Genomic DNA, 13,692 nt, shown 5'->3' on the forward strand with positions numbered 1-13,692 from the left:
GAAATAAAGTCTTAATTCTGAGAAATAACTTAGAATTCTGACGAAAAAAGTCAGAATTCTGAGAAAAATAAGACAGATTTCTGAGAATTTAAGCCAGAATTCTGAGAATCAACGTAGTCATTGTGAGAAAATAAGTCATAATTTTGAGGAAAACAAGTCAGAATTCTGAGGGGGAAAAAGCCAGAATTTTGAGAAAAATAATTCAGAATTCTGAGAAATAGTCAGAATTCGGACTCCTGAGAAATAGTCAGAATTCTGAGAAATAAAGTCATAATTCTGAGAAATAAGTCAAAATTCTGAGAAATAAATTAGAATTCTCAGATTAAAGTCTGAATTCTGAGAAATAAATAAGTCAAAATTCCGAGACAAAAAGTCAGAATTCTGAAATTAAAGTAAGAATTCTTAACAAAAAAGTCAGAATTTGCATCCTCTCAGTGGCCCAAATCGTCTTTCGTAATATGCAATGAATCAGTTCTGGCGAGTTTGCACCCATTAATACGTTTTAATGAATCATCTAAGACTCAATTAATCACTAACGTGCTCAATATAAAATTATTACACATTTTTAAAAGTTGTGGCAGGATTATTAAAAGCTCCATCTGTGTGAGTTTTAATTAAAAATATAACATCTGATTAGATTTACTGAAATATGACCCCATAAAGTTTTCATTAATCCAACAGTTTAATACCGCAAAAGATCATGTAAACAACCGTCACTTTTCTCTAAAAACAAAAACGCATAATCAAAAGTTTAAATTACAACACAGCTCAAAAGGCTCCTAAAAAAACTCACTAAATAAAACCAAAGGCTGCATCTGAAGCAGTTTTAGTATCATTAACTAAGGCACAACAGTTCATCAGCAACACACGGCTGACATTATACTTCTGAAACAGTGACCATCTGTGTATGGCTCGTCAGTCCTGGGCAGTAGTGTCAGTCCATTTTTGAGTGCATTTATATTTGTGAATGACAGAAAATATTTCTAATACTTCAGTAGATACAAAGCCGTCACATTAAATATTAAAAATGTTACGTTTGTGGGATACCTTCACACGTACCTTTATATATTTAATGTCTTTACAACAAAAATCATGAGCTTATTAACAAAATGTGGATATTATTGCAATCAAGATGGTGTAACAGCTGGTGACTGATGCATGCGAGTGGTTAGCTGGACACAAAAGTTTGTTTCCCCAAATTGTGAAACTTGTGATGAAAAATAAAAAGACAAAAAGGCTCATTTTAATATCTTTGGTAATATGGCAGCATAAGCAGACCACCACACACACACACACACACACTCTCCGGAGAGTACCGGAGTACGTAACTCCACCCACTTGAGTGGTTTTTATGCAGAAAGACTCTTAATTAAAACCAAACCAAGAATCAGATCATTTCTAAGAAAACTTGAGATCAGTAACACCCTGTTGCAGCGTTTTGTGCAGAAATTAAGGTCACTTCAGTTTTACGCCTCATCTGTAACATCTAAAACACAAAAAGTGTCAACATGCCTGTTAGGCTACATCTGCAGTGCAATCGTTTAAAACAGTCCCCACATGATTATGAAATAATACTCTTATGTCTTAAGCTGAGAATATTGCCACACAGCTTTTGTTTTAAATAGCTCAGAGTTTTAAGTTCATTCTTCCGTGTTTAATGAGAACTGTTGATTTCCAGTTAAACCCTTCTGATGTTGTGCTCCGTCGTTAGGTCAGTGACAGTTTTGGCATTTAGGATGACATTTCTGATTATTCACACTGCACCGACATCCTCCGCTGGTGTCTCCAGGACCCTTAAAACCACAAAAAAAGGTGAATCAGTGACAAAAAACGAAGGTAAAGTTAAGGAAAATGTGCATTGAAGATACAGAGGAAGTATTTCTCATAGACATGAATACGTAGACGCCTCATTGGGCGCTGGAGAGCGTAGCTGCCATATTGGATGAGTTCTTTGCTCTTCAAACCCAACTGGAGTCAATGCAAAGTTGGGCAACTAAGCCCGTTTTTTGTGCAGCCTGCAGCTGCAACAACTATTGAAAACAGATCAGTTGGAATTTTATATTGAATTTTTTTCCCATTATATTTATATTTTAATTATCAAGCCATACAATACGTCTGATTTTGTGAAAAGGTATAATAAAATATGTTTTTTAGTTCGGTCGGCACCTTCCTCAGAAATAAAAGAACTGGGGGGCAAATGGAGACCCATCCAAGATGGCAGCCGACCACTACACCAGCTCCAGTCCACGAGGCATCTGTGTATGATGTCTGTGGTATTTCTCACCCTGGGCCCCCAGCGAGGCCCCCTGGTCACCCAGCAGATCTCAGTGTGACAAACGGTGCAGCGCAGCCAATCACATCCATCCCTCTTCTGCACAATGATGCCACACTGAGGACAGTGCATGGCTTCTCCCGACTGCACGAGAGTCTGTTTGAGGCAAAAAGCAGGAAGGAATGAGCAGACACAACACAAGCAGACACAATTTGATCATTTCATTCATTCTTTCATTTTCACTTATTTACATTAAATATAAACCCTGGGAAACATGTTGAATTTGAAGTACGTTGTTTAGCCGCTAACCTTTAGTAGATGTGTCGTCCTCCTGGCAGCGGAGTCATTTTTAGCGCGTGCTGTGAGATCATCCTGGTACTGTTTGCAGTTCATTCCTTCATGGACGGCCTGAGGAGAAAAGATGCAACAGTTTTGGTGAAATGTTTAAAATTATTTCTTCTAAATGTTTTTACACAATTATTATTATAGAGGCTGATTTCTTTGAGAACAGCCTCTGTTTGAAAAGAGTTTAGGTTCCACAGGGATAATCAGGTAACAGCTGTCTGAGCACAGGAGGCCATTGCTTCCAGCCGTAATCAAGGAAGTAGGGAGAGAGGCTTAAAGGTGCAGTATAGTTTTCCACCTCTAGATGGTGCCCTCTAGCAAAAACCTCCAGATTTCTGCTTTAAAATGTCTATTTGAAAACTTTCAGTGCATCTACGAGTCAAATCTGCAGTTTATTTTCCAAAATCAATTCAAATTGTCATGGTTTATAGTTGATCTATAAAGACTTGCGCCATTTCTCCAAAGGATGATCAAGATGCAACAAAAATCTGATCCGCCAACTTGAATACAATTTTAAAATTAAGATCCAGATATAAACATATTTCTGACCTTGCAAATGAGGCAGTTGTGTTTCCTACAAACAGGGCAGTGGAAGACATTGACCGTATCCTCGTACACGCACCACCCCACGCAATCAGCAGTCGCGCAGTGATAGCTGCCCTCGCACCGAGACTCCGCCACCGACAGGCTTCTCTGCAGCCAGCGCTCGTACTCCTCTGCAGACACCAGCTGTAAAGATGGAGGCGTTAGCGTGCTAACATATAAAATTGCGACTGTGTCTCAGGAGAAACCAACTCACAGCTCGAATCTCCCGCTCCTGCAAAGCACCGGCACAAGAATATGCATCATCTCTGTACGGGCAGGAAACCTCGGGCTCCTCGCTCAGCATGATGACGGAGCGTAGGCACTCCCTGAGCACGCAAAAAAGTCAGAATCATCTAAAAAGCACGAGTCAAACCAAGAGTATGAAGTACTAAACCTCACTTGCAGAAACAGTGCAGACACTCCCTCAGCAGGACGCCCTCTCCTGGCGGCAGATCCACATAACAAATCCTACAATCCACAGGCTCAGGGTTGGGTATCAGGTCATGGCCGTCCATCCTAACAAGGCGGGCAAAATTCTCCATTCGCTCTTCCTCCCTCGCCTAAAGGAAGGGAGGCACATTGTTGGGAAGGTGCCAGTACACATACATTAACCATCCTTCAGCGCGTGCATTCAGTCAAACACACACTTAAAACACAGCCAAACCCTTTATTTCCAACTGTTCAAAATTACAGTGCAAAATCAATAAACCATACATTCTCTTTAGTGGCAGCTTCTGGTGCTACGGGGCTCATTAAAATGACACTTGGTCTAAAAGGGGATTAAAAATGTCCTGCAGACAGTAAACGTCTGGAAAAGTTACAGATTAGGACGACACGAAACGTTAAACGTCTCCGTGAGTGGCTGAGCATCACGCTCCAGCAGAGACACGTCTTACAAACACGCTAAACGTTCATCGACTGCTTCTGGCTGAAAACAGAACAAAATAGTTCGACGAAGAAAAAAATATTAAAAGTTCAACTTATGACACGTAGACTGAAAACCGGTACTTGTGCACGATTATTTCTGATATGGTAACGGTGCGATATCTGTGAGTGAATTCAGTAGTCCTGGTCCAGGTTAAACAGCAGAGAGTTGTTTTGATGCCCAGCACCCCTCAGCGCCTCTCTTCTCCCTTTCTCCTTCAGAAAAACAGAGACAAAAGAGAAGAGTCAGCCTGAGAGAGTCTGAATGGCAGTTTGGAATCATTCTCCCGTCATTCAGTTTGAAAATGTGGTTTTTATTTTTGGATTTTGACTCAGTAGAGTATGTTTGTGGCCGGTGTCAGCCGTGCTCCCGGTGCCTAAAGCCTGGTTTATGCTTCTCCGTCAGCTCCGCAAGGGACAGACACGCACGGATTGACGGAAGCGTTATGCTCTCATACTTCTCCGTCTCCTGGAGAGTGTTGCAAAGCAATTGCCTGGCAGGACACCAGAGGGCGTAGCGCTGTTCTGTGGTATCCTGTCATGTATCGGTCCAAGATGGTGTGTTTATATTGTGTTTTTTGTGTATATAAGAGACTTTTAACACGGACATATTTGTCTCTCATTCTCCCACCGCTTCACGCGCTCCCCACCTCTAAACCCACGTTTCCTGTCATTTCCGTCCACAAATAAAACGCTTGCTGCGCATCTTTTCACTCCTCCAGTCACGGGAGGATGAAACGTTCATATTTTTAGAGTTTTTTCGCGAGGTGTTCTTCAAGCTTCTCCGTGTCTGCCGCTAGTTAAACTCGGCTCTCTCTGCAATGGCGGCGCTGTAAACAACAGCGGCGTCCTGACCAATCACAAGCTTGCGTAATCCGTCTCGTTCGACGGATGTTTAAAAAAGTGAACTCGACTCCGTACGTACTTGCGTGCCTGCCGGATCCCTACGCAAGGACGGATAATGGCGTTGCGTGTGCTCCGCACTGACGCAGACGGAGAAGCATAAATCAGGCTTGAGTGGATGAGTTTCCTACCTGCTGGTACTGTCTGATGGCTTCCTTCTCCCGCTGGATCCGTCGGAGCTCCAGTGCATCCGGTTGGTATCCTCCTGGGATGACGTAGCTCTCGGGGCGGTTCGTGCTGCAGATCTCGCAGCCCGGGCGCGTTGGCTTGTTTATGTACGTGCACGACGGACACGCCCAACCCTGAATCAGGAAACATTTACAACCCGTTAAACTTTAATAGTGAATTTAGTGTAACAGAGTGTTTTTTCTTCCTTTTACTCACATAAAAACAGCTTTGAGTATTTTATAACATCCCAAATACAAAAACACAAATAAACCAGATGTGGCTCTCAGGACATGTTGTGAACAACGCTCGCGGACTTCCACTTATACCTGAGAAGAAGATGGACTCAGACTCAGAGCTTCCTTCAGCTCTGGCATTTCCAGGCTGGTAAGGTCTCTGATGTGTTGTCTCTCTGACCGACCTAAAGGAATGCAGAAGTGTTGGCTGCTTATCTCATAAGAATTATGTCACACGAGCACAACACTGAACAGTTTCACATGCTTCTCACCATCCTTGAAGCTTGGAGGTAGGGTGGCGTATGACCGCTGGTCCTGGGAGGAGGGCCCGTTTGTGGACTTGGCAGCGAGTGGAGGGTTTTGAATGGACTGAGAAGGACTGAGGAGGAGAGCACTCTCCTGGTCCTGCTGCAGGACTTGGAAGGTTAGGTGAGCATGGCGGGCTGACAGAAGGTACAAGTATGCCGTGTCTCCATGCTGTCGAACACCATATGAGGCAAGGGAGCGCTGATCAGAGCACAGACACTGGCCGATGATCCAGCGCTGCACCAGTGGGTGAAAGCCGTACTCAAGAAACATCTGGGGGAGTAAAAAAAAAAAGCAAAAGGCTGTAAATGTGAACAATCAGGGGGCTGAAGATGAAGTAAAATGAGAAGCTTTGTTGGAATGAACCTGCTGTTTCAACGATGCAGTAGTCATGTGTGGGAAAACTTTCACAGTGACACAACAGGATGAGGAGGAATCCTCCACTACAACAGCCAAACTGACAATGAAACCAAACACAAACCTTACATTAATGACCCAGAACTGTGTTTACAAGGTCAAACCATCAGGTTCCTACTTGATTTCAGTGTCTTCGTAGTCTTTAGCAGAAGGCTGGATCTTCAGCGCTGCGTGCTGATGGGCGAGTGCAGCAGCAAACACAGAAGCAGACTTCATGTCGCCCGCCTCGATGGCTCTGCTCAGCTCTATGCATGAATCCTCTACACACACACACACACACACACACACACACACACACACACACACACACACACACACACACACACACACACACACACACACACACACACACACACACACACACACACACACACACACACACACACACACACACACACACACACACACACACACACACACACACACACACACACACACACACACAAAACACAAACATAGGAAGCCGTTACTTGGCTGCAGACAACTCTGCAAATAATTAGAAGATCTGATAAACGAAAAGGCACACCTGTTTTTTGTAAGGTTGAGGTGCTCTGAAAATGGAGCCCAATGGAGAGCTGCTCTGAATCATTTTCTTGAGGTACAACTGAAAGGATGGAAAATACAAGAACAATTAGATGTCTAATCAAATCAATTAGGAAAAAAAACTTTTTTAAACCATTGCTAACACTATCCCAAGCTACAGCTATCGCTAGCCCAAGCTACTGCTAACACTAGCCCAAGGAACTGCTTACTAATTAACCCAAGCTACTGCTTATGCTAACCCGAGCTACTGCTAACGCTAGGTTAAGCGACTGCAGTCTGATCCGGTTCTAGTACATAAGCTAAAATGTTTTGTTTAATATTATTTATAGATTATTTTTCTTTGGTTGTTGATTAAAGAAAACTAGTAGTACTTATTTAAAGTTGTTTTCCTTTTGACAAGAAGAATAAAACCAGTTCTTGTCAGACTGAGTTTCATAATGAAGAAAAACTAACTCAACAAGGCTTAATCCACAGAAGAACTGCTTCTTCAGCATGCTTTGGAATCAGGACTAGAATTCTATATTGTTTTGTCTCAAAACCATACCATGATGAGAAAAACTGATGTTATTTAGGTGAAACATTAGAAGTAAAGTACCCCCAATGTCAGCTCATTTGTTATGTTTGCTAGTCTCAATCAGCTGTGGAGGCCACCTTTAATTGGGCTAACTGCACCAATTCATAAATGACAAATTCAGTGACGTTTTTCCAACAGAAACATGCATGCAGATTTTTCTTGTTTCCAAATAACAATAAAACTGAATCCGACCTCTGTGTGCTTCTTTCAGTGCCGACGTGACCACAGTGGCCCACTCCTGAGCCTCCTGCTCACAGAGGAAGTTGAAGCTGATGCGGTCATGCGGAGGAGCAACTAACATCAGCTCGTGACACTTTGGTGACTTCACCTCGTACTTTACAGTCCTCAGATCAAACTCGGCAATGGTCTTGAAAAAGGAAGAAGAGAAAGTGGCGATGGAGTCAATAAGCAGAAATGAGAAAAGGAAATAAAACACGAGCAAAAATGTACCCAAGAACTTTGTTTTCAATGGCTTCAAAAGAAGAAATTAGCTGAAAAGGTGGACATAAAATCTCAGATCTCTTCTCTAGGAAAGCTCATCAAACAAAAACTTGTTGAACTACAAGAAGAAAGCCTTAACTTCAGCAATGAAACATTATTTCCCATCTGCTGTACATGTTCCTTCTCTTAAACATGGAAGTGACAGTTTCATGGATTGGGCGTGTGTGTGTGTGTGTGCGTGCGTGCGTGCGTGCGTGTGTGTGTGTGTGTGTGTGTCCCGGAGGAGAGAGTACAGGAGAACGCGCTGCTAATTAATTAAATTATTTGGTTCTGTACCTTTCTCTTCAGCACAGCTGACAAAGGTTTAAGATGGGTCAGTCCGTCAGCTTTACAGATCATTCCCTTCCCTTGCTTGAAAAATTGTTCCAAAATGAAAGTTGAACCCACATCTTTTTTATCTGTGAATTCAATGCCGTTCGGCGAGTCTCAAATAAATATTTGGGCATCTTACTGTAAAAAAAAAATGCCATTAATGTAAAAAAGAAACTCTAAATGAACTATGTTCACACCCAGAATCGAACCCAGGTTGTCTGCATGGGAGTCCAACATCTTACAAGGTGAGCTACACTCTAGTAACTTTCACAGTATGTGTAACATTTATACCCTTGATGACAGTTGAAACAACGTCAAACCAAAGAACGCGTTCGAAGCGAAAATGGCTATTTTGTTGCTCATTTGCAGGAAATATCTAGAAAAAAGTTCTACAGAAAGTAGCTAAGGGTCCTCAGAAATGTAGCTAGGTTTGTCACTAGGTGTTAGGAAGTTGGCACTTCCCCTCTCTGCTGCTAAAGCTACTGATAGCACATGCTACAGGCTATGCCTGAGTGTGAACGCGCACGAAGCAGCCTGCTCGACCCAAGCAACTCTATTTTTCTGTGATTTTACAGAAAAACAGGCAATCACAGTAAAAATGCCAGGGCTCATTCTACAGGACCAGGGCATTGCAGGAGAATGTATGAAGAAGACATTTATTATTTCTATACATGTTTTGGCTGTCAAACTTCCTTATAGTCCCTTTGATGATAATCAAAATGAGTGAAGACAGTAAATGTGTGTTCTGTACAGAAGAAATAGGCATTTAAAATAGATGAATAAATAGTTAAAGGTTCCATATCATGCTATTTTGAACCTTTGAGAGCAAAGGTAGACACCGTATATGATAAAATATTACCAATGGAACTATTGAGATGTCACTTTATCTTAAATATTAATTATTTTTGCCAGCCTGAATTTATACCTGGAAATTAAATGGTTCGTTTTAGTGAAGCTCCGCCCACCCGCTTCGACAAAACACACCTATGACAGCATCTTAGGTTGGCTATGGTGGTTTAGTGGTTAACGCATCAGCCTTTCATCTTGTTGTGCTATGCCCTGACGCCGGTACGACTCCAGGTGTGGGCAGCAACTTTTGCAGGCAGTTGAAGCAGATTTCATTTTTTATATTTTTGTTTTATTGATTATTGTTTGCAAAATATTTAGTGTCTCCGAAAATCTTTGAATTTTGTCATTTACATTTCCAAGCAGCATTTTAGTGGATTTACTCTGTTCACCTCACATGGACTCACACTGGCTAAATAAACAAAGAAAGTAAAAAAATAAATAAAAAGATTATGAATGACTGACTGACTGACTGACTGAATGAATGAATGAATGACATTTATAGAGTGCATTTCCTGCATGGTAACAACTCAATGTGCATCACATTAAAAGAGACTCAATAAAAACAATCAATTATAAAATATGTACACACTTTAACTGCAAATGGTGTATACATACATAAAATATACACATAAAACTGAAACCAATGCATTCAAACATGCACACACACACAAACATTTACACACGCATTTACACACACATTCATACACGGCCATAAAATTAAGGTAAGAGTGAAACAATTGTAAGCGTTTATCTATGAATAAAACTGTATCTATAAAAGGAGGATATAAATTAGAAATAATACAGCCTAACCATTTATTTGTTCAAATAAAAGTTTTTTTTAATTTATCTTAAAAATATTTGGTGTAGTTGCTTCCCTCTTCTCTAAAGGCAAAGTATTCCAGATCTTAGATGCATTTACACTAAAAGCAGCCTCCCCTGACTTAGAATACGTGGTATAACAAGATTGCCATGATCTGCAGGCCGGAGTGGTCTGACTGGTATATAAGGTACCAGCATGTCTGTAATATATTGTGGTGCAAGGCCATTGACAGCTTTATATACAAGCAGTAGGATTTTAAAATCAATTCTTTTTTCAACTGGTAACCAGTGCAGAGATCTTAAAACAGGAGTGATGTGTTCTGATGTCTTTGTTCCAGTCAGAACACGAGCAGCAGAATTCAGATTAGTCCTTACTTTTTAAACGGTTTACTAATGTGACAGTGTGAGCGTCCTGTCACAATGTCCCGATTGATTATGCGCCCTGGCTACTTGGCCAAGGGGATGTCCCTTTGGCTGACTGGTTAGAGCGTATGACTCTCACCCGGGAGTCTGGGGATCGAATCCCGCCCGGGCCCTCGTTTATCCACCTTGCCACATTTGGCGTTGTTGGCAGGATCCATGTAGTACTGTCAAGTAGGTCCATGGATGTGAAGTTTGTGGCAGCCTGCGCGGGAGCATGAGGAGGACGTGCTTGTGGAAAGAGGGGGGAAGATGTGACAGTGTGAGCGTCCTGTCACAATGTCCCGATTGATCATGCGCCCTGGCTACTTGGCCAAGGGGATGTCCCTATGGCTGACTGGTTAGAGCGTATGACTCTCACCCGGGAGTCTTGGGATTGAATCCCGCCCGGGCCCTCGTTTATCCACCTTGCCACACTAATAAAGGAAACAATACTGGCGTGTGTAGCTAAAGAAGACAAAATAAAGTTTCTGCCAGAGACCGGGAGTCAAAGATGTGAAGTGTCCCAAGGTCATAGCAACACAGCATATAGGTACTCTCACCACAGGGCTACCAAATCTGTTATAAATCACAGTCACCTAATACCCATATCCTGTGCTGGCCATTACGTGTGTCTTTGTGGACAGAACTCATGGTTTTTACTGCCGTGTTTAGTCCCCAATGCAGAAGTGATTTGCCAGAATATCAACTCTGGTACCACTGGAGGTTTAAAGTGGTCACCTGTCACATTCTCAGCTCTATACCCGCGACTAGGAGATAGTGATTATGCTGTTTCGACATTGGCCTGATCCAGTCCAGGCTGGATGGCGTTGAGTCTGGGTCCCACACAGGTAGGGTTTGTTCACACACACTTCTCAGGAATGTGCATCTCTGAGTATGTGGGCAGGCCAAAAGATGTACGAAGTAACATCTCCCTTAAATTAACAAAGGCAGCCATGAGCAGTGTTGCTTTTGGACTCTGATATTGCATCCAGACTGCTTTGTCTGTTCTCCCATTGGTCATCTCAAGCCTGGCAGAGCTGTCTGTGTGCGCGCTCCTCAGACAGAGATGTTTACTCCTCAGTATTGAGAATGATTATGAATCATGCATGCCGGAAGCCCCTGCTGGCTTATTCTATCTCCCCTTAACTGTAGATATGAATTTGCCCCGGCCAATCAGTCACTAGTGAGTGTGTTGGACCAGTTCAGCCTGAAGCAGACGGCCTTGGGAAGAGGGCTGAAAAACGACTGTTTGCAAGTGAAATATAAAAAAAAACTGGCTAGCTAGATGTGAACACTTTATACAATATCTGGGCAGAGTGGAGCCAGCCCTTGTGTGGAAGACCTATATTTCCAGGGGAGGCTGGTTTCAGAGCAGAGGCTAGCTTCATGGGGAGGATAAGTGTGTGATGACACACTTCATTTCCATCGAGGCATTTGCAGGTCCTTCCAAAAACAGAAGGCTAAAAACTTGCAGATGAGACAAGAATGCAGCCAAAAACGGATTTGCGTTTTTTTTTATGAGGAAACAACTAAATCACATGGTTAAAAAGCTCCCAAAAGTGGATTTTCCATTATATGGCTCCTTCAATTTAAATGATTGCTATTCAAACCTCTTGGTAAATGACTCACACTGTTATTTTACTGCATAATTGTCAGCAAAAGCCAAGTATTTTGAAGGTCATAATAATCTAATGTATGAAACTTTTTGACTAAAACGAATACTTTTGGTCATGTTTTTGAGCCAGATTGAGAAGAAGTACTTTAAAGAATGTTTATGGTATACGTATAATTGTTTTGGTGTGCGCATCTGTTACGGTGGTTTCCACAAGTCCAAAACAAACTCACCATGCTCCGGCCAGTCCCGCTGGTGTTCTGGAGCGACAGGCGGAATTCCCCGGATTTCCCCGGGTCCATGCTGAGCTGCAGGCGGAGTGACTCATCAACTGCCCCCGGAAGACACAGCGGCCGAATCCCAGAATGGCACACCGACACCCGAACTGACATGAGTACGGTTTGGCATCCGGCCTGCGAGGTCTCATAGTTGCTGGTGCTGGGGAGGACGGTGGACTGGTCCGGTGTGAGGCCGGGGGAGTGGGTCCAACCACCCGAACTCAGCGACATCCCGTCGACAGACTCATGTAGTAAAGAAAAAGCGCACAGCTGTACAGCGTCGTGTTTCCCTCCTCCTCCGCGGCGTTAAAAAGTCCCCTAGCTTTACCTATCACATTTCTCACGGTGATTTTTAAGCTAGTAGCGTAAACAGGAAGCAAGTGTCAGACTACTGCATTAGCGTCAATTGCCAAAAGTAGCCAAACAAGTTTAGTTACCCCCTTTTCCTCGCTGAGACCCAGTTCAACCAAAACATAGACAATATATGTTCCCGTGAAACTCGGTACTGACCCAAAGGATCGCCCGAATGCGCTTCTTTATGTGATAGTTAAATATTCTAGGAACAGTTTGGAACTGCGTTAGCTTTCACTTCCTACTGCGCATGCCCACTAACTAGCAGGGCAGATGTACAGTAGAATTATTCATGAATGAGCTTTTCAAAATGAATCTAGAGAAAATCTGATTTACTTGCCTTGAGCTATTCATTTGCCCCAAAAAAACCCCACCTTTGCTGATATTTTAGTTAATTTAAAAGAAAACGAACCCGTGATTTTTAGAGGCGACACCGAAAACAAGCAACGTTTTGGTTTGTATATTTCTGACCACACGGGGGCAGCAAAGCATCCTATTTAAACAGAATTGACCTAAAACATGATATTTCTAACAAAACATTTAAGTTAACCCTTTGATGCATGAATTACGAAATCTTTGGCCATGATTTTTTAAACAATTTTTTTATTCATCTTTAGGTATGAATGAAACAAATTTCAGCAAAAATTTTTTGTAACATTTAATAATTTACTAATAATTTATTACATGTCCACCTCGGTGGACAGCGTGCATTCTTAACATGAAGTATGTTGGCTTGACTTACTGAAGTCCAAATGGAGGGGCTCAAATGCAATTAAGTCTTCATCAGATGTGCTTAATAAAAATAATAAATAAATAAATTTGAGTACCTGTCCACTGTAGTGACCATTATGCATCAAAGGGTTGAAATGAGATATCTTTTTATAACTAAACCAAACCCACCTGCAGTTTTAACCACTCAAAATAAACCACTAGCTGGGGTAAAGAAATTAAGATTCTGGCACAAATATAAAAACGATTATTACAACAATTCAAGAGCAACGTCTTCCTGCGGTGTCCCTGAGGGTGCGCATATATATATATATATATATATATATATATATATATATATATATATATATATATATATATATATACACATATACAGGTCTTTCTCAAAAAAATTTGCATATTGTGATAAAGTTCATTATTGTCTGTAATGTACGGATAAACATTAGACTTTCATATATACACAAATGAAGAACTGAAGTAGTTCAAGCCTTTTATTGTTTCTAATATTGATGATTTTGGCATACAGCTCATGAAAATCCCAAAAAATTAGCATATTTCATCCGACCAAT

General features: G+C 41.8%; 1 protein-coding gene across 1 annotated transcript; it reads right to left on the reverse strand.

Moving 5' to 3' along the window:
* Positions 1 to 1,480: 1,480 nt before the first annotated feature.
* On the reverse strand, positions 1,481 to 12,627 carry shrprbck1r (sharpin and rbck1 related). The gene is made up of 14 exons (XM_015955307.3): positions 11,999 to 12,627; positions 7,463 to 7,637; positions 6,680 to 6,757; positions 6,272 to 6,413; positions 6,103 to 6,193; positions 5,703 to 6,009; positions 5,524 to 5,615; positions 5,161 to 5,331; positions 3,602 to 3,762; positions 3,417 to 3,528; positions 3,167 to 3,346; positions 2,582 to 2,680; positions 2,285 to 2,428; positions 1,481 to 1,793 (listed from the first exon to the last, which is right to left on the reverse strand). Exons 1-14 carry the CDS (start codon positions 12,272 to 12,274, stop codon positions 1,713 to 1,715), a joined length of 2,109 nt encoding a protein of 702 aa, XP_015810793.3. The 5' UTR covers positions 12,275 to 12,627; the 3' UTR covers positions 1,481 to 1,712.
* Positions 12,628 to 13,692: the final 1,065 nt, after the last annotated feature.

The sequence above is a fragment of the Nothobranchius furzeri genome, chromosome 7 (assembly GCF_043380555.1).
Source record: "Nothobranchius furzeri strain GRZ-AD chromosome 7, NfurGRZ-RIMD1, whole genome shotgun sequence".
Lineage (NCBI taxonomy): Eukaryota > Metazoa > Chordata > Actinopteri > Cyprinodontiformes > Nothobranchiidae > Nothobranchius > Nothobranchius furzeri.